At 38.5% G+C, this 27,735-nt stretch overlaps 1 protein-coding gene across 1 annotated transcript; it reads right to left on the bottom strand.

The window, feature by feature from the left end:
- Positions 1-809: 809 nt before the first annotated feature.
- On the bottom strand, positions 810-15,315 carry LOC140549814 (homocysteine-responsive endoplasmic reticulum-resident ubiquitin-like domain member 2 protein). The gene is made up of 9 exons (XM_072673555.1): positions 15,162-15,315; positions 10,850-11,058; positions 8,219-8,296; positions 6,668-6,766; positions 5,241-5,362; positions 4,315-4,440; positions 3,423-3,686; positions 3,075-3,186; positions 810-1,658 (listed from the first exon to the last, which is right to left on the bottom strand). Exons 2-9 carry the CDS (start codon positions 10,994-10,996, stop codon positions 1,491-1,493), a joined length of 1,116 nt encoding a protein of 371 aa, XP_072529656.1. The 5' UTR covers positions 10,997-11,058; positions 15,162-15,315; the 3' UTR covers positions 810-1,490.
- Positions 15,316-27,735: the final 12,420 nt, after the last annotated feature.

Genomic DNA, 27,735 nt, shown 5'->3' with positions numbered 1-27,735 from the left:
AGCAATGAATGATTGGTATTAACAGACCAAATGTGAGCCACCATTTTCATTTACATTTGCAGCATTTAGCAGATGCTCTTATCCAGAGCGACTTACAAAAGTGCTTTGCTATTTGCCCAAGAAAAACCTCAGCTAGTTTGAATAGACTAATAATTCAAAGATACCTCTAAGCTTAGACACTACTAAACACAAGTCAGTAAGGTAACCACTCTGCTATACGCCCAAGTATTATCAGAAGAGGTGGGTCTTCAGTCTGTGTTTATAGACAGCAAGCGACTCTGCCGTTTGGACACCCAGGGGAAGTTCGTTCCACCACTTTGGTGCCAGGACAGAAAAAAGCCTGGACGCTTGATGTGAACAGTTTCTGAAGCTGCTGACCCACACTATTGGCTAATTAGATAACTGCATGAATGTGTTGGTGTTTAGAGTGTCCAGTTGTGTTGCAACTGCTGTTTTATACAAGATGTGTGTGCAGTACTGTAAAATGGGGTGTCTGAATACTTTGACATTATGAAATCAAATTATGCTTGGAATGAAATTTCAGTCAGTTTTATGAGTTCCCACTTAAAAGTATAAAGCCCACAATGGTTAAAAAGCTTCATCAAAGATAAGAAAGTCTTTGTAATTGGCATGTATGTCCTTCTTCATCATGACTGTTTTCGGACTTTAATGTCCACAGTTCTTTTCATGTGTAGCTGAATTTCAAAGCCTTTCATCATCAAAGAACTGTCGCTTTTTACTGTTGTAAAAGAGTGATTTTTTTTTTTAGCCAAAACTGCAGCATTTCAGAAAAAAGGCAAGTGCTAGTGTTTAAAAGGAAGGAGAGCTGCTTTTATTAAGGTATTTTTTACACACACTCTTTTTATAAAACACAAAGCAAAGACTCCTTATTGTTCTCGGCCAATCGTTGAGGCTGTTTGTAAGAGTCCCCGTTCTGAGTAATAATGTTAAAAGGACAGTTTTACGAAACAGACCTATAAAACATGACTTACAAAGCCGTTTACAGGAATCGCCCGACCAGGCAATGCCAATGTGGCTAACTGTGAACGAAAGCTAGTTTGTGACCAGTTAGAATTATGTTATTTGCATGATGCTAACTGGTGGCTGTTGGTTTCCATGTGTTATTAGCAACATTAACTTTTTTCCTGACCGAGCTAGTTCTTTAAATGAGCTTACGTGGTGACTGAAATATTATAAAGGACCTTAACACTCTGCACTCGTCCAGTGAGGGGCACTGGGAGTCCCAGCAATCTGCTGGTTTAGGATCAGTCCTACAGCTGCATCGGGTGATACTTTGAAGTGTACATACAATACAAACTCACATCAACCTCAAATACTGAATGTGTACTGGATTTGTTTACTGTGTCCCATAACAGACCTGCTTCCAGATATGCTCTTCTCATGTTGAAGTGTTTGTCAGTATTGAAGGACTGTTTTTTTTTTTTACGTGTGGAAGAGCAAACAAGTGTTTCAGAGGCTTGTGATCAGGGTCAGTTCACTGCATTGGGGATGCCCTCAGGAATGAGGGAGGCAAAGAATGTGGTGATGAAAGACCAAGCAGAAGATAAAAAGCCCATGTTCATCCCTCTCTCTGCATCATCATCAGTAACATCTCCTCTCTGCTCATCGTCTTCTTCCCCTTCATCTGCCAGCCTCTCCTAGGGGGAAAGGAAAGAGTGAAAGAGTGTTTAAATGACAGCAGGTGGACCTCATAAATATTTGGGGTCTCTGTTTGAACAAAATTTGAAGGCTCATATCGCAACTACTGCTCAGTGTTTTTTATTTTTTAAATTTTTAATAGAGATTTCTAAAGAAATGTCCAAATGCACCCTTTTTACTGCAAGTCTTCTTGGTGATAAGCCCAGCTGTGAGCCACTGGAACTTCTGTGATGCTGGCAAACAAGCATTGCTCTTTTGCACATGCATGTCAGTTTACGAGCGTAAACTGTTCCGATTATGTCGGATACAGGTCATATTAGAAAGATTGTGTGAACACCCTTTTCTTATTAAACACACGCATGCACGCACACGCACGCATGCACACGCACGCATGCACACACATTGGATTTGTTGAGAAAATTGGATTTTGGGCTACCTAATGCATGGACACTGCCTAAGAGTCACTCTGGATAAGTGTCAGATAAATGCCATAAATTTAAACAAAAGGATAAATAATCTCTGGAAGAACGAAACATGAACCACCTGAACCATACACATACAGTGTACTCAAGTAAGAATACAAAGCACTTTCTGATAAAAAAACTTCATAATGTACCATTCATTCAAAATAGTTACCTAAATAAAGGCAAGAGTAAAGTTTTACAACCCATCTCTGCACAGGTGTTCTTAATAAACTATAAACTCAATGTATAACTAAAAGCATTGTATTATTGTCAATATAATCTTTTAACTTGCACTGCAAGCTATGTTAGATTTAAGTGCTGAGTAGTTAAAGATGTACAGGTAAAGGTAAAGGTACACTATATGTCCAAATGTTTGTGGTTAGTTCTTTCAATGAATGCATTCGGCACCTTTAAGCTGCACCCATTGCTGACACAGCTTGTCTAGTCTCTTGTCCTGTCTAGCAAATAAACATGAACCTATTGGCACGATGCCTAATGCCAGGCATGGGCCAGAGGGGTATAAAGCCCCACAGCATTAAGCTGTGGAGCAGTGGAACTGTGTTGTCTGGAATGATGGTTGGTGCTCCAACCAATACTTCTGGAATTTAGGGAGTTGGGGTTGAGGTGGGGTGATGATGGTAATGCTTTTGCTCTCGTCTCTCAATGCAACCGAATCCTCACAGTAATGTTCCAAAATCTAGAAGAAAGCCTTCCCTGAGACAGTTACTCCAACAAAAAAGCAGAATACACTCTTCTTTTTTTTTTAATACCCTTGATTTCGGAAGAAACAATGAATGAGCAGGTGTCCCGATACTTTTATCCACATAGTGTATGTAGAGACAGTTGGTTAAAGCCATGTATTTAAGGGTTAAGTATGATAAGCCTATTCTGTAGCGCTGGCTAATACTCTTGAGGTCATCTGAAATGCATTAGATGTTTAAAATTAGTTACCATGTCTTGGAGGTCATTTGGATTGTCAGCATTCATCTCATCGTGATTGGCTGGGTCAGCCAGGTCTTGGAGCTCATTCTCCAGGTTAAAGGGCAGCCAGCCTGCCTGATGCCTGTACATGAGTTAGAAGGAGATTATGAAGCACATATTCACTCACTCACACACACACATTCTTGAGAACTGCCTACACAAACAAAACAAAGAAATGCTGGTAAGATCTACATGGTCACTATAAAGAGGAAAAGCATTAAACGCTTTCCCTGTGTATCTGGCTCCACATACTCTGGCTTTAAAGGCCATGAGAAGAGGTTCAACACTGATTTAGTGTGGTGCCCGGTGGTGACTCACAGGTAGAGCAGCAGCATGCCTCCTGTTACCATGATGAAGCGGCTGAAGGACGAATAGAAATACACTATGCTGAGAAGAATCACAGCTCGGGATGCTGTATAGACCCAGTCCAGCCAATCACGGTTCAGATCTTCCTCATTCTGCCCCTCCCCGACTGGGGCATCCTGAGGCTGGTCTCGGACAGGTGCCCGGCCCTCTCTGGGAGGGGTGACTGAAGGTGGAGCGGACTGCAGGGGTGGCCTGTGGGAGCTGGCCCATGCTTGACTGGCAGAAAGAAAGAAAATAAAGTGAAAAAGAATAACAGTGTAGTACTACAGAATAGCACATGACTAAAATATACAGACAGCCCATGAACATCACACACAGTGCAGCTGTAGTACTTTAGCGTAGTAGTAATAAACTCAAATGGTGCTGTCTAGGTATTTATTAGGGTGTCTCAAGAGCTTGCTAAGTTTACGCTACATTCCTGCTATGGTGCTGTTTAATGGTTGCTATAGTTTGCCAGGGGTTGCTAGGGTATTACTAACTACTTATAACTTATTACTTACTACTTAATAACTAATTATTATGGCATCTGTCATTGTTACTTGAGACTTGCTAGGTGGTTGCTGTAAAGCTCCAGGTGCTTTCTAGGTGGTTATTATGGTGCCCAAGGTAGTTGCCATGATTGTTGCTAGAGGGTTGCTATAGCAATCACTCATTAGCACATTACTGTTGAATACACTTGTGTCCAAGGAACCTGCCATATGTATTTATTTAATTTTTATTATAAATGCACATTTTATTGGTTTTCAGTGACTGACTCAAGTGTTTAAACCAAGTTTTAGCCGAATGTATTTCAATCTGTAAAAGAAACCGGTCAAATCATTATTCAAGTCCACAGATTTCTTACTAGTTTATGTGGTAATGCCAGGCGTACAGCTGTTGCCACCAGAGCAGAGTCAGGGGGTTGTACATGGGGTAGTGCGGCATGCTTGCATTGGGCCCTTGCTGACCCAACCACTGGTCCCATGCATACCTGCAAAGAGCGCAAAACACAACACTCAACATAAGCGCCCAGCCTCTGCACACTTACATTCAGTGATAAGCACGGTTCAGAACAGCTGAGAGCATGAAGCATGTATGTGTATGTGGACACGAGATCATCACAGCATTTGTCCACTTAGCAAACACCTCATTCCAAAACAAGGTGTATTAACGAGGAGTTTGTTCTCATTCTCTGCAGTTAGACACTCTACCCTTCTGACATTTTACACTGGATGCTGGAACACTGCAGTGAGGATTTGATTGTATTTAGGCACCGATGTTGAATAGTGAGCCCTAAGTTGCTTTTGACAGTGTCGTTCATCCCAAACGTGATTGGATGGGGTTGAAGTCAGGGCTCTATAAACACCAGTTCAATTCTTCAGCATCAAACTAATCAATAGCCTTCAAGAAAGAACTGCTGCCACATTTCCTAGAATGTGATTTGTGATATTTCCCTTTACTAGAACTAAAGGTCTAATGGCCCAGGACCATGATTCCGTCTGAAGCAAACTCCACAGTTGGACATCAAGATTCCAGGCTCTGGGCATCAATCGTTATTCGTCAGACTGCCATATAGTGAAATATGAATTACACCACTCCAGCTGACACTTGGCTTTCTACACAGTGATCTTTAAGCTTGTGTTAAGCTGCTCAGCCATTGAAACCAAGTTCATGAAGCTTCCAACCCACAATTCTGCTGCTGATGTTGATGGTGTCCTACATACTTGAGGGCATGCATGGCGTTTTTCCATGTGTTAGACCATAAGGACTGAAAAACAAGCTTGTATTTACCCATGTGCAGATGGGTGATTATGGATGGGACCTGAATGCTGGGTCAGTCGATCAGAAGTTTCTTCTGAAGAAGCAGATTGGGTGTTATTAGCAGGGGTGGAACTTCCAGAGTTGTCAGGATTCTGTCAGAGAACAAGCATTGGAAATGAGGTTAGGAAGCCACAAATTAGGTCTGCATGATCTAAGGTGTGTCATACAGTGACAGTGATCTATACAGCAGATCACATTGATTTCGGAGGCTTGTATTCAACTATACAATATGCACAGATTTCAAACAATGCATTCACTATTATTGGGCACACTATAAGTATAATAAAAGTCCATAATGAAGGCAAACAATCCAACAATTGTAAGCGTATATTAGCTCAGAGCTACCATATTAGCTTGGGCTAATTCACTTTGATACAATATAGTACTTCTATAATGTTTTCGAAGTTGAGTGCTCTTAAAGTGAAAATAAAAACATCAGCATACATTTTAAAATACATTTACATCACATACATACTGATACTCTTATCCAGAGTGACTTACATTTGTATCATGTTACACAGGCAGGAAAATGTAGTGTTAGGAGTCTTGCCCAAAGACTCAAGAATCTGACTGTATTGGTGTAGTGTGGTGTGCTTGCCCAGCTAGAGAATGCAACCTTTGTCCACAACAAGTTGTCTGCAATGCAGTGTTGTTACCTACCATACTACACCAATAACATAATAACATCCACTTATAATCAACAATATCAATATCAACTTCTGTATTTTTGGTTTTACAAAATGTACTGAACTCATATTTATACGTAACCAAATAATTAATCTGAATTGTTATACTTCTAGCCTTGTCTTTTATCTTGTACATAACCTCTTTTTGTAATTGCATTGCTATCCTGTATTGATACACACCATTGCAAAATGTAATTAAATATAAATTAAAATCACATTCAATTAAATATTATATATACTTAAAAAAGCTTAGAAACCTAAAAAAACATGTCTGCAATAATTACAGACAAATACAAATTAGAAAGAATTACTTACTTACTTACCAAGAGTTTGCTAGCTCATGATGCTCTCAACACAATACAAAAATACAACACAATACATTGCTGCGGCGCCTAAGGAGCGGAGATGGTTAAGGTCAGCTTGTCGAGTTGAGGTACCAAACCAACAACCCTGTCATCAACAGCCCAAGACTGTAACTGCTGAGCCCCACAATGCATTTAGCTTCTTTAGATTGCACCCATTGCTGACACAGACATGCAAATGCACACACACAGCTTGTTAGGCTGTAGAGACGTACAGTCAATAGAACAGGACTCTTTGGAGCAGATAAACTTGACCCTATTGGCCCCATGCCTAATGCCAGGCGTGTGCTAGAGGGGAAGAAAGTTTTGTCCTTGTCTCTTTAAAACCATGTTTGTAAGAGTGTCTCACCACGGGCTGGTTCTTGTTGCTGTTTCTTCTGCGTGTTGTGGGGGATGGAGGTGGGCTGCGTGAAGCACAAACCAAATGCAGCATGTGGAACTCATCCTGCTGTAGAGGAAAACAAACACTCAGCATGGTTTTTAGGACATGACCAGAGTGCACAGTGATGACCCAGCGGCTGGAGATTTTTAATAAGGCACTTAACATGCTGCCTCGAGGGAACTGGGTCACCATGTTGCTAATGATGACAGGAAAGCCTAGAAACTTCAATAACTATTAAGCTGAGTTCCAGTCTGCTGGTGTTTTTTGCTCTTTTTGTTTACATCCATTAAGACATGTAGCACATCTAACTTAATTCATTTGAGTCTTTAATGAAAGATTTAATGATCCATTTTAATAAATTCTGCATTATAAATATAATACAAGCTGCAAAAACATGTTCTGTGTGGGGAACGTGACATATGTCAGCATTTGCAGTCATTTTCACATTACATTTATAACATCATAGGACAAAAATGACTAAATAACATATTATATATGTTAAATAACATAATATTTTTTTTATAATACTTGGTTACGCGATCACCTGCCTTAATAACTGCATCAGTCCTGTTAAGTAAGGAAAACCCCAGTCTCTGAGAGAGGTTCTGTCCACTGTTCCACTAACTGGGGGCAGGTTTTAGCTAGAGTTCCTGTGCCCCTATTTCAGTAATTCATTGGCTGATCCAGACTGATGATTGGGATTAAGGTCTGATGATTTTGCTGGTCAGTTTAAGTGTCCTAGTGTTCCATCATGTCTGTTGAGCCGGTCATATGTGACATGGCTCAGTGCCTAGTTTTTGTTATCAAGTGGTTTGACACAGGCGTGTTTTTGAAGCTGCAATGTTTTAATAATGCCCCAACACGCTGATGATGTTGTTTTTTTGTCCCCCCCCCAAAATGTAGTAATATAACTTTTTTTTTATATATAATTATTCTACTAATTGTCTGGAGACTTTTAAAAAGATAATTAAAAGCTTTTTGTGTTCATTCATTATTTGTACATACATAGAACAGTAATATATAGTTTAGGAATTACCTGGATATTATCGATATATTATCATGATCATAACATTATCATTATCTAAGTAACAACAACAAACACAATCTAAAATGTCCAATCTCATCTCCGTAATTAAGGTTTAGCCAATTAGCTCTTCTAGAAGTCTAAATTACATAGAGGTTCACTTACTTTTTCTAGCCTGCAGTGTGGATGTTTACTCTATGCATTATCCCGTGACTTTTGTATATCAGTGTAAAACCAAGGTTCCATAATGTTTAGAATGATGATTGTTTTTAAAGCAGGTTTTAGTAGGTTTTTGTTTTTTAAACCCTTATCTATATTGATGAATTGACAGTCAATAGATTAGCAGCAAATTATATTGCAACTTTGTTTGATCTCAGACAACACTAAGTCAGAGTCGAATTCAACTATATTGTTATGTAACTTTAGCACTCATCCCCAATTATGACATACAAAAGGTAATACTGCATCACGCAGCAAGCCAGCAGGTGTAATACCTTTCTGAGCACATCTCTGAGTTTACAGTGATCCTGGAGGAGCTTTCCAGAGTACACCAGCCTCTGATCCTTCGAGCGCTGCAACAAAGAACATTAAGCGATGAATAAACATAAAAACACTCCTTACTGCACAAGAAAAATAATAATAACAAAATATCTGGAAAATGTGTTCATGTTGTGAGTGAAATACAACTTTAAGAAGGGAACTGTGGCACAGCCTGGTTTACAAAAGCATCAACAACAATAATTTAGGTTGACGTATCTTTTTAACATTATTTTTCCATAACTTTAGTTTTTAGGTTTCTAAAAACTGTTCAAATAACAAATGCTTTTCCTCATTGCCACTACGTAACTGCTCCATAAGGTCAGTTGTTCTGCCTCCAGTCCCTTCGGCTCTAATCAACGCTACAAAGCCAAAGGCCAAAATGCTCAATGTTCATATCACAACACTGGCAACTGCGTACTGATGACATTTCATCCACAATTACGTCACTTTGGCCTTTATTAACCATTGGTAGGACAGCTTTTTAATTCTTGTTCTTGTAGCTGCTAAATGTGTGTGTGTGTGTGTTCATGCACTTTGGGCTGGAATGGATATAAACCATATGTAATTACTCTATTCTGTCATTCTGTATTTTATGCACATTTGGCAGCCCTAATCCCACCGTCCTCGTAACTGAACAATCCAAAATAAGAAAACACTGATGAATGTCAGAATCTTCGTAAAAAATGGAGTAAGTGGGTTTTAAGAAGGTATTTCTTCTTAAGCATGTCAAACCACCTTAGGCATGGCTCACAGGCCTCAGACTCTACTATACGCTACTATATTTTGCAATTATCTCTGTACTATAACTGTGACACTGAGGTTTTCAACTTGTGTATCACTGGATACTGCACTGGAACATTTCTTGGGGGTCACTGAATGCATCATAATGACCCAGACCAGTCTATAGACCAGTATTGTGGAACAAGGTTAGAAAGACCAGACTACAGACCTGCATAAAAGCCCAAATATAATGATCTCTTTAAAAACAGCTATGATCTGGGCCCACCTCATGCCCCCATTTTCCTCTTTCATAACTTTTCAGACTCTTTCACAAGCGCTGCACTTAACAAATTCTCACCTACTTTCACAGCCATAGCCCTACACCACTTCTTCACCTGGGGGTGAAAGCCACTGGGACAACAAGACATATAAATGGGACTGCAGTAATAGCTTTCTGGAGAGTGCACTGTGTCCACCAGGTCAACCTCTTTGCCTTGGTCCCTTCTTTCGTTTATCCATGCTGTTAGTTCAAGTGGTTGCTAAGGGTAACCCAGTTTCTTTCTTTGGCCGATGTCTTTGCTCAGGTTTGATCCATTCCGGTTACAATTCTGTTTAATTTCACTCCAGTCTAGCCTTCAAGCTTCATTAGACAGTTACTGGTGGTGTAAAACATTACATTTTATACATTATGCAGTATTTATATACTTCTGCACCTGAAAACACCACATGCAGCCTAGTGTTGAGTGTCTGGCAAGCTACAATATTGGGATGCTTCCTTAGGGAGTCTATAGTCAAACTGGGTGGGGTCTCAGTTTGCTCTCAAAACAGTCTTTGTGGCATGGATTCCACACATTCATTTGAGATTCTGGTCCATGTTGGCTTGACTGCATCCCAAAATTTCTGCAGACTTTTCAGCAGAACTTTAATGCTGTGTATCTTCTGGTCAACCACATCCCAAAAAGAATGTACTGGATTAAGAATCTAGTGGATTAAGATTTAGTGAAAATCACTAAAGAACACTGAACCCACTGTCATGTTTATTGAAAGAGACTATAAGTGCTCTTTGCTTTGTGACATTATGCACGACATGCAGGACGTAGCCATTAGTAAACTGTGGCATGTGAAATAGCACATCCACCTCAAGGTTCAACCTGGTGTCCACAGTGGTCATCTGAGTCACTGCAGACTTTCTGACAACTCGAACCAGTCTTGTCCGTTACTGTTGAACTCTCTCATCAACACGGTGTTTCTATCTGCAGAACTCACTGGATGTGTTTTCTTAATTACAGCATTCTGAGTAGGCTGTAGAGACGGTTGTGCTCAGAATCCCAGAATATCAGCAGGTCTAGAAATACTCAAACCAGCTCGTCTACCACCAACAATCATGCCACACTCAAAATCACTGAAACCACATACTGTCCTTGTTCTGAAAGTTGATATGAACTGTACCTGAAATAACTGCCCTAAATCTGCATGATTTTGTGCACTGCACTGCTGCCACACGATTGGCTTATTTGGGAATTGCATGAATGGGCAGGTGTACAGATGTTCATAAAAAAGGGCTTAGTGAGAATAAATACTCACAGATAATACGAACTGCTTATGAATACACATTCAGCCTTTTGAGCTTTTGAATACACTGCTACTGTATACTGGTTTAGTCTAAACTAAACGTCCTACCTTCAAAACGATTACTGTATATGTTTTCATGGGAGCTAAATGAACAAGCTATTGTTTTCACTTGAGTACGGAACATCTATGAGTTTATTCATCATGAAAATTTCAATGTAAAGACCAGGTCTTTAAGGCTTATGTTTACAAACATGCATAATTACGCACAGCTAACACAGCAGGTGTTTACTCACAGGTTTGCTTGGATAAACCTTGGAAAGGTGCCTCTTCAGTTTTTCCACCGTCCAATTCAGAAAACAGTTGATGGTCTGGTCATCGTACTTCTGATCAGGTGCTTTGATGACCAGGATAACAGGACTGTCCACCACGCCTTGCTCCATCTCGGAAACACACAGCCTCTGTGTGACCGTGTTACTCTCCTCTAGCCTGCTCAGACGACAATCTGGAGAGAACAACAAGAACAAACTGTAGCTGAAGTAAAAGGCCCTTTATAGTGTACAGGCTGCTTTCTTATACCACATGCAGAACTTGTGTGGTGTGATAGATGTGAATAAGAACAGACGTGCACAAGGTATCCTCAGACAATACCCCCTAACAATGATTTAGAAATGACTATAAACATTATTATTATTATTATTATTCTTATTATTATTATATGAACTCTTAGGAACCTCTACATGAGAAAAAAAATAATTAATGGTGTTTGATGTCCAAGGTGTGTTTAAAATAAGATTGCACCAAAATGGAAAAAGATATTATTTAATAATATAAAATATAATATAAACATTTATAAAACATTAGGGCTAGTGTTGCACCGATACCAATACCGTATTGGTATCTGCGTCTATTCTGGCACTTATACACAGTATATAAGACAATAGAGAGCACCAAAACCATGAAGCTTACTGACACCAACTTTATTTATTTATTTTGCAAATAACATTTTTGTTTATATACCTTGTAAACTAATTGTTTAAACCACCAGTAAAAGCCAGTCATAAATAGTACTTATCATTAAACAGACATTTAATGGAACTTTTACATTTACAGCACTTTTTGTTTCCATGTGTTGTTTTTTTGTTCTAAAACCAAAAGCTGAGTTTCAGCAGCGTGTTTAAAAGCCACACACTGAAGTTCAGTAGCTTTTTACACAGAGGTGTGTACCTGAATGTGTAATTGCTGCATAGGCACTTTCTGTTTCTAAACTGCCATTTTTTCAATGCTCTGAAATATGACTTTTAAGCACTTATTAAAATCCAGATTATGCTTCCCTACTTGCATGTGTTTCTGCATTTTGACAATTCTTATTTTTTCATAGCTGAAACTTTTCAAATGTGCAGTTACTCAACCAGTAAACGCTGTTCTTTCAAGCTTAATACATCTTATTTGACATACATTTTTAAAAAGGTGAAACCATTAAAAAGTGGAACACTATAAATATCAGGATTTATAGCAATCTGAGTATTTAAGTTGCTATCAGTACTGTAACTGAAAATCTGTTATCAGTACAGGAAAGGAAAGAGTGGTATTGGTGCATCACTAATTAGGCCTCTTAGGAAATTAGGACTAAGCGTACCTGGATCATCATTACCGTCAATACTACGCTACAACAACCTCTGAATGATCAGTAAATCATCATTTGAGATCAGATACATACATGTACTCTTTCATTTGTCCAGTAACTTACAAAAGTGTCTAATTAGACCCAACAATGTCAAAATATGTAGCAGTTTTAATCTACTGAGCCTAACCCAGAGGTAGAGTCTATTAGAGAGTATTAGAGACAGCTGATCCATCATCAGTGGGGTGATCTTATGTTTACCTCAGATAAATTAAATATCGAGATACTGGCGATGCATACTGTGAAAATGTCTAAAAGTATTAGCTAGCTATACATTATAATATTCATATATTATAGCTCACTTAGTAACGTTACATATGTTGTATTGTTTGCCATATCACCCTCCAATTTGACGTTAATACTGTTATTTAAGTTGCTATCAGTACTGTAACTGAAAATCTGTTATCAGTACAGGAAAGGAGAGAGTGGTATTGGTGCATCACTAATTAGGCCTCTTAGGAAATTAGGACTAAGCGTACCTGGATCATCATTACCGTCAATACTACGCTACAACAACCTCTGAATGATCAGTAAATCATCATTTGAGATCAGATACATACATGTACTCTTTCATTTGTCCAGTAACTTACAAAAGTGTCTAATTAGACCCAACAATGTCAAAATATGTAGCAGTTTTAATCTACTGAGCCTAACCCAGAGGTAGAGTCTATTAGAGAGTATTAGAGACAGCTGATCCATCATCAGTGGGGTGATCTTATGTTTACCTCAGATAAATTAAATATCGAGATACTGGCGATGCATACTGTGAAAATGTCTAAAAGTATTAGCTAGCTATACATTATAATATTCATATATTATAGCTCACTTAGTAACGTTACATATGTTGTATTGTTTGCCATATCACCCTCCAATTTGACGTTAATACTGTTATTTAAGTTGCTATCAGTACTGTAACTGAAAATCTGTTATCAGTACAGGAAAGGAGAGAGTGGTATTGGTGCATCACTAATTAGGCCTCTTAGGAAATTAGGACTAAGCGTACCTGGATCATCATTACCGTCAATACTACGCTACAACAACCTCTGAATGATCAGTAAATCATCATTTGAGATCAGATACATACATCTACTCTTTCATTTGTCCAGTAACTTACAAAAGTGTCTAATTAGACCCAACAATGTCAAAATATGTAGCAGTTTTAATCTACTGAGCCTAACCCAGAGGTAGAGTCTATTAGAGAGTATTAGAGACAGCTGATCCATCATCAGTGGGGTGATCTTATGTTTACCTCAGATAAATTAAATATCGAGATACTGGCGATGCATACTGTGAAAATGTCTAAAAGTATTAGCTAGCTATACATTATAATATTCATATATTATAGCTCACTTAGTAACGTTACATATGTTGTATTGTTTGCCATATCACCCTCCAATTTGACGTTAATACTGTTATTTAAGTTGCTATCAGTACTGTAACTGAAAATCTGTTATCAGTACAGGAAAGGAGAGAGTGGTATTGGTGCATCACTATTTAGGCCTCTTAGGAAATTAGGACTAAGTGTATCTGGATCATCATTACCGTCAATACTACGCTACAACAACCTCTGAATGATCAGTAAATCATCATTTGAGATCAGATACATACATCTACTCTTTCATTTGTCCAGTAACTTACAAAAGTGTCTAATTAAACCCAACAATGTCAAAATATGTAGCAGTTTTAATCTACTGAGCCTAACCCAGAGGTAGAGTCTATTAGAGAGTATTAGAGACAGCTGATCCATCATCAGTGGGTGATCTTATGTTTACCTCAGATAAATTAAATATCGAGATACTGGCGATGCATACTGTGAAAATGTCTAAAAGTATTAGCTAGCTATACATTATAATATTCATATATTATAGCTCACTTAGTAACGTTACATATGTTGTATTGTTTGCCATATCACCCTCCAATTTGACGTTAATACTGTTATTTAAGTTGCTATCAGTACTGTAACTGAAAATCTGTTATCAGTACAGGAAAGGAGAGAGTGGTATTGGTGCATCACTATTTAGGCCTCTTAGGAAATTAGGACTAAGTGTATCTGGATCATCATTACCGTCAATACTACGCTACAACAACCTCTGAATGATCAGTAAATCATCATTTGAGATCAGATACATACATCTACTCTTTCATTTGTCCAGTAACTTACAAAAGTGTCTAATTAAACCCAACAATGTCAAAATATGTAGCAGTTTTAATCTACTGAGCCTAACCCAGAGGTAGAGTCTATTAGAGAGTATTAGAGACAGCTGATCCATCATCAGTGGGGTGATCTTATGTGGGTTAATCCGCTCGATGTCCACTGATTGCCCTTGACTACTGGTGCCTGTTACCACTTATTAAACCTCAGATAAATTACATATCGAGATACTGGCGATGCATACTGTGAAAATGTCTAAAAGTATTAGCTAGCTATACATTATAATACATATGTTGTATTGATTGCCATATCACCCTCCAATATGACGTTAATACTGTTAAAAAATAACAACATAGAGGGGATAGAAATAGACTAAATAAAATATAGCAGTATTATACAATATTTAAAACAGAAACAACAACAACAACAACAGTAGGACTCTGGCACCTGCCTTAGCTAGCTTTAGTGCTATAGCTAGGTACACACCCTTCTAGGGACAAGTTTCATTAGTGTTAAAGCACTGAAAACGAAGCCAGACAGTCATAATAGCCAGACTAAAATAACAATAACTTTACATTTGAACTCAGTTAATAAGCAGCAGCTTATCTGTTTACACCCATCGTGTAGATCAGTAGCGTTAGCTAGCGAGCTAACTAGCTAACCAGCGAGCCGAGCTCAGAGCCTGTGTTGTTAGCCGAGCTGCTAGCCGTCTCCAGCCCGCTACACCCGCTAAGACAACGGGACACAGTCACGTACGAACACAAAAGCATACCTTAATATCCCTGCCTCAAGCTGCTGTGGTGGTACTTTCGCGTCATGTCTCCATTGCCGCTCTTTCAGTCGCCGAAAATCTCCGTTTTCCTCTCGGTCATGTCCACCTCGGCTGACCCGTCAGGAGCTGCTTCCTCGGCTTTCCTGAACGGAACACAGCAGCTCTCGCGCCCTCTGCAGCCCCGGAGAGGGACCTAGAGGCGAGCTAACCTCGAGCTCCTCCAACACACGTCCCCAGTTCAGCTATTAAGATCTAAATGTCAGGATTTATAGGCGTCTAACCAGTATTTAAGTCAGAGCTGGTGTCTGAGCTGAGTCCTCCAGAGCAGGGTGGAGGGGACGGCTCACTGCGGAGAAACCTGTAGGCTACAGTGGGGGTGAAGGGCACCAGGCGTAGCTATGACTGCCACACAACTATAGCCACTTAGGTAGGGTGACCATATTAGGGTTTTTAAATTCTTAAAAATGTTAAATTGCAAGAATTTATCAAATTTAAAAATATAAACAATTATGCATAAACAGCCTTAATAGTTTATATGGCAAATTAATCTCTTTTATTAAATCCTATGTGTCTCACAAGTAAAATTAATAAAAGATATACGTACATATATTTATCTCTGTTTATCTCTCTAATTATGACATCAGTTATAACATAAAAGCTTGTTATCATAAAATAGGCTGTCATAAAAGTGTAATTCTTGCAGTGGTGGCTCAGAGGTTAGAGTGCCGGGATATCGATAACAGGGTTGTGGGTTCGATTGTTGGGCCCTGTAGCAAGGCCCTTTACCCTCTCTGCTCCCCGGGCGCTGGAGTTGGCTGCCCACCGCTCTGGGTGTGTGTGTACTCACTGCCCCTAGTTCACTAGTGTGTGTGTTCACTACCACAGATGGGTTAAATGCGGAGGACACATTTCCCTGTACAGTGACAAATACTTGTGCCTTTTTTTTTTTATTATGAGATAACACATAAAAATAGCATTGTCATAATTATGACATAGAACATCTTGTAAATTATCATGTTAATATGAAATAACATGTAATAACATCTTATTATGAGATACCATATAACACATATAAAACACAGGACTATCTGCATAATTAGGACACTGCTGGCTAAACAAAAGCATTCAGAGTGGTTTGGAGTGAAAGGGTTTATTGTAAGGAAAGGAAAGGATGCAGTTGACCCCATTACTGCAACTGAAATATAGGCATTTTAGTAGGGTGACCATATTGTGTTTTTTTTTTTTCAAAAAAGAGGAAACTAGGAACACACAAGTATCTACTATGGTTAGTATGTTGTGACTGGGGTGCTTCACTAAAACCATGCAGCTATCTTAATAAACATTAATACATACATTTGTACTCATTTACCAACACTAATAAACAGCCTTAACAGCCTATATGACCAAACCATCTCTTCTTAAGTAAAATAAATAATTAAATAAATCATATAACAAATTAATAAAAGGTTGTCATAATTATGAGATGGGCATCTTGTTATTATGAGAAATAATATTGTCATGAAATATCTTATAAAACAACATTTCATAATTATTAAAAAGATATCTTGTCATTATTAGATATATGTTATGGATCAATTGAGAATGATGTTGCTTATTCTTCCAACCACAGATGCTTGTCTTAGAAGATACATGTACATATGATAAGATAAGATAATCCTTTATTAGTCTCACAGTGGGGAAGTTCTCAGTGTCACAGCAGAAAGGGATAGCAAGTTACAAGAAAAATTAGATAAATAATTTACACTATATACACAATATAAATAAGAATTTAAAAAGCAATAACAATATTATTTATATGTAAATATGTAAAAATACGATGTGCAATACCCCCCTTAAGAGTCATTTGCAATAATTTGTAAATAATATTGCTATTGCTTTTTAAATTCTTATTTATATTGTGTATATAGAGTAAATTATTTATAAATTATTTATTTTTTTGTAACTGAGTGTCTTGCTATCCCTTTCTGCTGTGACACTGAGAATTACCCCACTGTGGGACTAATAAAGGGCTATCTTATCTTATCTTATCTTATTTAAGATATGAGTTAACATTAAGGGGAAAGTTACTAACTGTGATTTTGTGTAAAGATACTGTTGTTCAACAGTTCATCACATGGTCTAGTTCTCATACACATAAACACATAAAACCTAATAAAAAAAGACCAAACTGGTCGAACTGTGCACCTTTCCCACTTTCCAGTCCAAGCTGGCAGCCTACAGTTTTACAACCCAGAGTCCAGTTAGATCCTAATCTAATATTCAGAGTCCAGATGCTCCTGAAAGCCTTGGTTATCTGGATCAGGTGTGTTAGATTAGGCCTGGAACTCATTTCTGCAGGGCTGTAGGTGTCCATTAGTGGTGTTTGGGAAGTCCTGCCACATGTCTGTGGTATACAAAAAGTTTCACCAAATATTTCTGTCTCAAAGCAGAACTGGATAATTACTGCGATGGTCTGCACTTTCTTTAGATTGCTCGCTCTGACAGCTGGTGCATAAAGCCTCGGCAGCTGTTTTATGTTACAGAAGTGATTCATCTGTGTTTTCTGCTTTAGACTGAAAATCTATAGTTAGTTATGTTGTTGAATATTTATGTTTTTTATGACATAATTGTTATTTATTTACATCGTTAAAAACAGCTTTGGTGTCAAAAAATAGAAATGTATGGCAAACGAACAAATTAGTCAAAATATTATCCAGTAGTTTAATGAGAGGTTTAATGTGAAATCCTGCTTTTTAGAGAAGCTTACACATCCAGGTGCTCACATTCGTACAATTAGTGCTTACAGTGGTAAAATAGTGGTAAAAAAGGGGGTTATTTGTAATTATACTGACTTCACATTTAATTTAAAGTATGTAAGCACTGTATGATTCTTTATATACTATAAAGTTATTGGCTCCTAACTGGGCTCCTGCATGGTGAAGCTGTCTCAGCTTTACACATCACTATACAAAGACTAGTTGTGAACACTTACCTGAAGACTGATTATCTTTGCTTTGGGGAGCAAAGAGAACTGCGTGGGTTCACCTGTACCTTGTCCACTTGAGGTCGTGAGAGCAACCCGCAACGCTCAACAAAAAGGAGGGTGCGCTCGTTTTTGGGTCTTGTTTTGACCAAGGCAGCAGCATTGACTGATTTAACGTAGAAGGACATGCCACAGAGAGTAAAGTAGACTCAGAAATGTGAAAATGCTTTTAATGAGCCCAAGAATGCACTGTGTGAGGAGTCAGCCCAGACTTTTCAAATCCTTGTATTGTGCAGACAACTGGGTCGGGTTCAGGGCTGGATGCAGTCTTATTACTGTTCCATTAGCAGTAGTATGAAAACATGTGGTGGCACCTAGCTATGCTTTCCCCTGTGATAGGGGAAAGCATAGCTAGGTAGTAAGAACTGGCCATGATCTAATTAGGGAGAAAATTGGTGAACATATATATTGAGGTTTCCTCTTTAATGTTAAACTGAGGCCTACATGTGAACTCTCCAACCCATTAGGTAATTTGCAAGCCCTTCCTTAAGCTGGATCAGGAATGTTTGAGGCAGAGAATATCTGAAAGCACAGGGCAGAGCCGTGGGTCTCCAGGACTCCACTGGTCTAGCTCACTACACTGAGCTTCAGTGAGCAGTTAGACAGGAGCTGGGCACTGTAGGAACTGGCTATTGAGCTTAACGTCTTGTGATTGGTTGTCAAGGTTCCTTTTTCCATCCTTGTGAAGTAGCTCCTCTTAAGGCATGGTCAAGTTGTCTGTTTAAGGATTTGTGAGCTGGTCCCGTCAAGCATTTGCGTTACAAGAGAGAACCAGGCTGTTTGTAATCTTCCCGTGTGTGACGCTCAGATATGAAATGAAGATGAGGTGTTAATTTAGCTGGTTTCATGTTTTTGAATACTACAGAGTGTTTTTGTATGTGTGGTGTGTGTGTGTGTGTGTGTGTGTGGCTACTGATAAATTAGGCGTTTAAATTAATACATCCTGCCGCTCATCCAAAAAGCACCCCCCACACACACTTTGTGCATGGCTGCAGGTTCCCATGACAACAGTGCAACAGTGTTTTTATTCATTCAAACAGATTTAACAACAAATTATAATGTATCTTATAATGTATCTAAGTGTAAGTAGCGGTCATTATTAAAGATCATACCAGGTATCAGTGTCAGGTCATGTGACATCAGGTTGATAATGGTGTGGGCTTGTAGAGAGTAGTCTGAGCTTAAGAGACAACTTTTAGATGCTCATCTTAAAGGATCATTTCTCAATCTGCATAGGTCAATGATTATTGTCCTATTAATGACAGTAATTTTATGGATGCAAATAAGGTCGTTCAGCGTGATAACCGTGTAAATACGTGAATAAATCCTCTACAGGAAGATTAAATATGGCATTATTCTGCACATTTAGACACAACATCTGCTTTAGAAGCATCAAATATATAATTTGAAAAAAAGAACTATCTAAAGAACTATATATATATATATATATATATATATATATATATATATATATATATGTATATGTATATGTGTGTGTGTGTGTGTGTGTGTGTGTGTGTGTTCACTATATGGATGAATAAAGGCAAAGGTGAAATTCATCATAATGATCATAATGATGATAGTGATGATGATTGGTAAAAGTAAAAGTGCCATTTAATTTGCTTGAATTACTTAAGGTTATCTGTTCCAGTTCTTTTTCTCACCTAAACACTGGATGGACTACCACCAAAGATGCTCTGTTCTGATCTGTTTACCACATCTAGATGTAAATATCATGCAAAAAAAGCTGAAATTCTGGTCTATTGCTTCATATCAAACCATGGTGATTTTTGTTTGTTTGTTTTTGAAAGCAATTCATCATTTGTAGTTCTAGACAGTTTTTTTAATAAGGCACAATTGCAGAGCAGCTGATCAGAACAAAGTAACTTACACTGCAGTATTTAATTAACTTTAAAGGATAATGAGAATTTTGAAAGTGGATGTGTAAAATGGATTATGACTGTTTTGCTACATAAAACCACATAATTTTAGAGCATGGGCCACTTGAACAGCTTTGTTATGGCACTCTTTATTGCCTCATGGTCTTTACTTTGAGAGCCCCACAGAAGCAGTCATATTCATTATGGACTAACTGAAGTCGCTATGAGTTCATCCCAGGAGACTGAATAGCTTGTTTTGCAATTTGTTCATGATTATTATTTTATCATCTTAGTTAGTTGTTCAATTTAACTTTTGATTGAACAACTGATTTGTACATGTAAATAAACAAGAGTTTGCTTTGGGCTGTAAAGCAACAAAAGGTAGTTTCACCTACAATGCAGGACATCATACGTTGTCTGTGAAGGCTGTATGTAGGTCAAAAGCAGTGTTATGTGATCCATCACCTTTGTAAACATGAGCTCATACTTACCCTGTTGTGTCATATCCGCTAAACACAGTTTAGTGCTTCGGTCTAGTGGTTGTCACAGTGAGAGGGCCAGTGAGAACTGAACAAAACATCCGGCCAGGGCCAGCTCTAGACTGTAGGGTGCTCTAAGCAAGATATGTAAGAAGTATTTCTTCTATTTTTGCATATTTGTCACAATTAAACGTTTCAGATCATCGAACTAATTTTAAGATTAGATAAATATGAGTAATGACACTCACCATAGAAGAGAAAGATTTATTCCATTCCAACGATTTATTATTATTTTTTTTTACCCATGTGACAAAGTAATAGCCTCCTTAGCTACTAACTATTAACAATTCAATTAATTCAAATTCAATTGACAATTGGGTTCAATTTCATTAGCCACACACAGGCATGGTCACTACCAGACCTGCTGAATCTAAACATCATTTTAATAGAACTTGTCTGGCAATGTGAAGCAGGCTAGAAGTTCTCAAAAAGCTGTGCATGCTGACACTTTCTAAAGAGATTTAAAAACAGAAGTCATCAGTGAATTCTACCTGTCTAGAAATGGTTACAACGCTATTGCTAAGGCTCTGGAACTCCAGTGAACCACAGTGAGCCATTATTGTCCACAAATGGAGAAAATTCGGAACAGTGGTGAAGCTCCCCAGGTGTGGCCAGCCTACTAAAACTCACCAAGAGCACATCAACAACAAAAAGGCATTTCACCTGGGAGGTCACATAAAAACCCAGACAAACATCCAAAGAACTGCAGGCTTGCCTCAGTTAAGGTCAATTTACACATTTCCACAGTAGGAAAAACATTGGGCAATCTATAGTTACAAGGTAAAAACTACTGTGGACCAAAAAGCACATATTAACAACAAAATGTCTAGGCTTTTGAGTTAATATTATGTGGACTGATGTGTCAAAAGTGGGTCCCATTACATCTGATGTAAAAGAACATCAGCCCAAGGTGGTGGTAGTGTGATGGTCTGGGACTGCTTTGCTTCTGCAGTACCTGAATGGCTTGAAATAATTGATGGATCCATGAATTCTGCTCTTTCAGAAGAACTGTGAAATGCCACTAGATAAAACACAGATAAATTTACCTTTCTGTTCTTTCTTGGACACAGATGTATACATGACAGCTCTATAGTGGCACATCTGTCTAACTGCCTGGAAGGCCTCCCCCCATGTGACAAGTGAGGTCCCAACCTGCAGATGAGAATAAACAGTAAACAAATAGAGAGTAAGGAACCCAGATTAAACATCTTACACATTACTTAAGCAAATTATCTTTAGCTCAGTTACTAATGTGTTTAAGGCTCAACTCAATATGTATTGCTGACCAAACTGATAATAATCAAGTACTGAAAGTAATCAGTTACTGTATCATTTTAAATTGGCCTGACTTTAGATTTTTCCAATGGTTGTTGATGTGTCCAATAATAAAATAATACAAATCAGGAGGCTTCTGCCAATGTAGAGACCTTGGCCTACTCTGCCTAGCTGAACTGACCATTTTACAGCAAAAACCCATATGTTCTCAAAGTACCTGGCTTTGGCAGGTAGGTTTAACAGTCTGTGGTATGTTTCACAAAGCTGGATTTTCTGGTGAATGATGACTGTCCAAGTTCAACTGGCTGGCTGTGTTTGGAAAGCAAAATGAGAAAATCACTGGGAAGCAGGTCACCTTGGATCAATCCTAATTATTACTATATCACTAATATTCATGAGTGCAAGAACAGTGAATTACAGCAGCCAGAGGGCACACAGCACTGGTAAAGACAGCTAATCTTCTAAGCAGCTTAATACTGCAGATTGTAGAGGAAGCCAATGGGGGTTTTGCCGTATTGCCCACAATGAAAAATCAGTGCATAGAACCTTGCTGGGTATATCTTCATCATTGCATAAGCCCTCTCACTGGAAGCATTCCTAATGGCTCTCTGCTTTGCATTTCCTCTTTTCATTAGCAGAGGCAGCATACGGTTGTTAGAGCAAGCGAGTGAGAGCGTCTCAGTGGAGTCCAGCATTCACCGCCAAGTCTATCAGGTTTAAGGACCAGCCTTGTGTATTACGGGATGTCCTACTTGGCTCAAGGCACAGTTGTATCACTGCAATTGGTGTGAGGTGAAGGACCTGAGGAAGTTTAAACAGCTAGAAAACTGGGGCAAGTGCAACGTATTCAGAGAATGACAGACAATAGCAGGTCTTTCACAGTTCAGGCTTCAGGTTGCCATATACTTGCTGATAAACACTGTGCATAAAGTGTCATTCAAAACATAGAGTTAAATTCAAGGCATAAAGTTAAAGAAACAATTAGATTATTACAGTTTCAAAATAACGAAATTGGAAAGGGCCTAAAGCAAAAGTTTGCATGGTTAGTACTTAGGCACGTATTACAGCTTCCAAATGCTTTTTGTAACCTCCACTGTTATAATTTAAGAACAATTTAGTAAGTTTACATCGCATTGCATGTAGTTAGTGATTAGTGTTCAAAGTCAGAAGTCTTTTTATTGTTTTTTGGGGGATTTTCACACATTCTTCCTTCCAAAATGCTTCCAGTTCTGTGAGATTCTCCGGCCATCTTGCATGCACTAATCTTTTGAGGTCTATCCACAGATTTCCTATGATGTTTTGGTCAGAGATTGTGAGGGCCATTGATAACCTTCAGCTTACAGCTTGAAGTAGTCCTTTGTGAATTTTGAGGTGTGTTTAGGTTCCATTCTTCAAACTCCCAAACTGTGTTTCCAAACTGTGCCACTGGCCTCCACACAACCAGAAAAGATCTACATCAATGCAACAGTTGGCTAAGGGTTCTTTTTTATTATTGCTTCCAAACATACCTTGGACTGAATGCTCTTTTAGATTCAGCATTTAATTCGAATACAGACAGGGCCTTCTGTCCGTACTCTGCATTAATTTCATCCGTATTTATGCACATTTACTGAAAGCTTACAGATACAGATGGAACGGTGCTGTACTACTGGAAATCGTAGGGGCAGTGTAGCCAATAGTTCAAGAGAAACATGACTACTGCCATACAGACACAACAAAGAAGAAAAGAAAAAGAAAAGAAAGAAAATAGAGACGCGTATGGTATTCAAGCCGCTGCCTCTTTTGCTCTTTTTTGTAGCACGTTATCACAGCCTCCTTCACCACCATCACATTCCTAAACATTTGACCCTGGACTAGCCTCTAATGGATATAATGCTTAACATTCATGTGAGCATAATGGATGCGTAGAGTTGATGGTAAAGTTTCCTTTTGATGACTCTTTCATGCAGATCACGTTTGTGTGGGCAATGCTGCACAAGAGAACGGTGCACCGTCACCTTTCTGCAGGTCCTGTGCTGCCATTTGCCTTTCTAGTGAGCATAAGAGCACAGTTTTCTAGATTTTGCCTTCCACAAGACTTCCAAAAATCTCCTTAACTGCCAGTTAGGTACAAGGTAGGTGTTGCATTTGTGTACAGAAGGTAATAAGAACATATTGGTTGTAGAGTTGGTGTTAGATATTGGGGAATCAGTGTTGGACAGATTGCTACTTGCATTGATAAAGATGATTAATGGTGGAGGACCATAAAGTCCTGCCTAGAACTAATGTAAAGCTTGGTGTAGTACTGTACTACACTGCTGTAACAAAGGGGCATGTGGCAAATCCATACACAACTAAAACAGGGCTGTCGTAAAGGTCATAAAAGGTCATAGAAAGGTAGTTTAAGGCATCTGTAAAGTTTGCATATCACTGTGTTTCTCCAAAAAGGCAGTTTTACAGGAGAAGGAAAAAGATATAATTTCTGATGGAGGTCAATGTAAAAAGACTTAATTCCAAGTCACTTGGGAGCGTTTGTATTGGCCCATTCATCGAGACAAAACAACACAATGAAAAGGAAAGCTGCTAGTTTCAAGTTATGCCTAAAATAAAAAAAAACCAATATGGGATAGCAATATATATAACCAAATCTCTATACTTCCATAACAGTTTCCAGAACAGCGGCGCTCTCTCCTCTCACCCCGCACACACACAGATCCTAATGGCTTCCTGCATTAGCAGGTCTGATGTCCAATTTCCTTCATCTTCGTCTCTCTGCGTGAATACCATTTATTCTCTCTCTCACTCCCTTACAAAGGGCTATTTCAGCTGCCCGCCTCCCAGTGTTACATGACCATTACTGACTTATCACACACTTCCTGTGTGTGTCTGTGTGTTTGATAGAGTGAATTAAGAGGAAAGCATTTTTTCTTTGAAACAGTGATTGAGATGGCGTACCAGAGATGGCGTACCATCGTTTTTACAATGTCTTAATATCTGCTTCAGATCGGAATCAAAAAAAGCATACTGTTAAATGTGGAATAACAACACAACATGTCTTAATTCTAGCTTTTTTAAGCCAATGCCAGGAGAATTGGGGCACTGATAGATTTTGTAGGTGCTGTCCTAGGAAATGATGGGCTCTGGGACATAGCCTACTTATGCAGTAGGAAGTCTCATTGAGCTTAATCTCTTTTGCAGCAGAATCTAACAGTGCAGAGGCTCTATTTCTGTGGTCACAGCACCAGAAGAGCAAGAATAATGCCTAAAAGTAATTGTAGAGCTGGTGCATGTGTATGTGACAAATATATTTTTGGTATTTTAATGACCAGCGTCCAAGGTTTTTTTTACCTGTAAATAGAACTGGAGTTCAAATACATTTATATTACCAGGCATGTTCAGGCAGTCTGGTCTCAATATTAATGTAAACATATGTGACTAAAAGACCATTTTCAGGATTTGTACAATGTTTACCCAATATAGTGTCGTACATATGCACAAAGAACTGATGCAACCCAGACATGCAGAAATCACCCTTACTAAAACATTTGTAATTGTATTATCTGAAACTATGACTAAGCCTAACCTACTACACCTAAACGTAACCTAACACTTACCCTAACCTGTGTAATTGTATTACCTTAACCTATATCTTGGCCTAACCTACTACACCTAAACTTAACCTAACCCTTAATCTAACCTGTGTAATTGTATTACCTGAACCTACACCTAAGCCTAACCTACTACACCTAAACTTAACCTAACCCTTACTCTAACCTGTGTAATTGTATTACCTGAACCTACACCTAAGCCGAACCTACTACACCTAAACTTAACCTACTACACCTAAACTTAACCTAACACTTACCCTAACCTGTGTAATTGTATTACCTGAAACTATGACTAAACCTAACCTACTACACCTAAACGTAACCTAACACTTACCCTAACCTGTGTAATTGTATTATCTGAAACTATGACTAAGCTGAACCTACTACACCTAAACTTAACCTAACCCTTACTCTAACCTGTATAATTGTATTACCCGAACTAACCTACTACACCTAAACTTAACCTAACCCTTACTCTAACCTGTGTAATTGTATTACCTGAACCTACACCTAAGCCGAACCTACTACACCTAAACTTAACCTACTACACCTAAACTTAACCTAACACTTACCCTAACCTGTGTAATTGTATTACCTGAAACTATGACTAAGCCTAACCTACTACACCTAAACGTAACCTAACACTTACCCTAACCTGTGTAATTGTATTATCTGAAACTATGACTAAGCTGAACCTACTACACCTAAACTTAACCTAACCCTTACTCTAACCTGTATAATTGTATTACCCGAACTAACCTACTACACCCAAACGTAACCTAACCCCTACTCTAACCTGTGTAATTGTATTACCTTAACCTACACCTTGGCCTAACCTACTACACCTACACTTAACCTAACCTCTACCCTATCCTGTGTAACTGAATTACCTAAACCTACACCTCAACCTAATCCTAAAACTAACCCTTACCCTAACCTTTAATATAGTAGAATGTGAAATTCTTACCATTTCTGACAGTCATTCCGTTAATTCATTTTTAGAGATCCATCACTGAGAGCTACAGCAACACAGTGTTCGCAGTTCTTCTTTGAGTATACGGCAGACAAGATGTGTATATTTGGCAAAACAGCGCCACCTGTGGACATGAGTTGCAGTGTCATAAAAGTCATTAAATATGTACAAAATGTCTTAGGTACACAGTTAGTCGCATGGTGCGCAGCAGTATCAGCTAATACTGCTAATTAGCTTTATTTTTTTGGCTACTACAAAATTATTTTGCAATATTTCCTTGTCGTACATTTGTCCAAACCTTTGGGTGGATACTCTGTCCATATGGTCAGAGCAATCCACTGTATGTACAGTACAGGATACAACAATAATACAGTGAACTTTATCCATAAAACAAGATTAGCCTGACGCTAATCACATTGTGCTTTAAAGACGACAGGGAAATAACAAATGCCAGATCTCTTCTTTCTGTTTTTGTTTTCCTTTAGACTCTGCCCTAGCCCCGCCTACTTTTTAGTGTTTGCACCTGTGCCTGCTTTGTAATCCTGTCCTCTCATTATCCCTTTCAGGTGTTCCTATTTCTGTTCTCATTAGCCCGGTCCTTTGTCTAGGATTCTGCGTTCTACATGTTGTCACATTGCCGCTTGGTATGCCTCAAGTTGTCTCAGTTGTTCTTCTGCACAGGTTTGTTTTGATCTTGACGTCCTGGTGATTTAGATTTTAATGAATTTTGATACTCACACTTCCACATTCAACAGCCTACCTGCATACTTGGCAATAAGCAGGGCTAAAATGATGTGGGCCAAACAGGCAGTTGTGTTTGGGTAAAGGCATTAGAGTCACAAAATTGGCCATTTTTGCTGCTTAGTTGACATCGCCATTGTCCTGTAAAACCTTGCATCTCCATTTTCTGCTGTTTTTCACTTTTTGACAGCTGTTCTTTACATTCTTTTAAAATTTCAGGATCAATGGACCAACAGAAATGCTCCAAAATGACTTGGAATACAATCTTTTTACACTGTCTTCCATTAAAGGTTTTGTCCTTCTCCTGTAATATTGACATTTTGGTACTGCAAGGTTTTTGCATGAAGTAATTTAACTGAAAGACAGATGTTGACAGTGTTGATGTATTCGTAATTGCTGTATTGTGTCCTTGTACAAATGATGTGCACATCTGAACCCAGCAAATGCAGATGCAATACATCATTTTTATTCAGTGTTTGTTTGGTCCATTGATCAGGACTGTAACGTAAAGCAGTGTGTGCTGCATTATACATGAG

This window comes from Salminus brasiliensis, chromosome 2, assembly GCF_030463535.1.
Source record: "Salminus brasiliensis chromosome 2, fSalBra1.hap2, whole genome shotgun sequence".
In the NCBI taxonomy this organism is placed as follows: Eukaryota; Metazoa; Chordata; class Actinopteri; order Characiformes; family Bryconidae; genus Salminus; species Salminus brasiliensis.
This window is presented reverse-complemented; position numbering and strand designations above follow the sequence as displayed.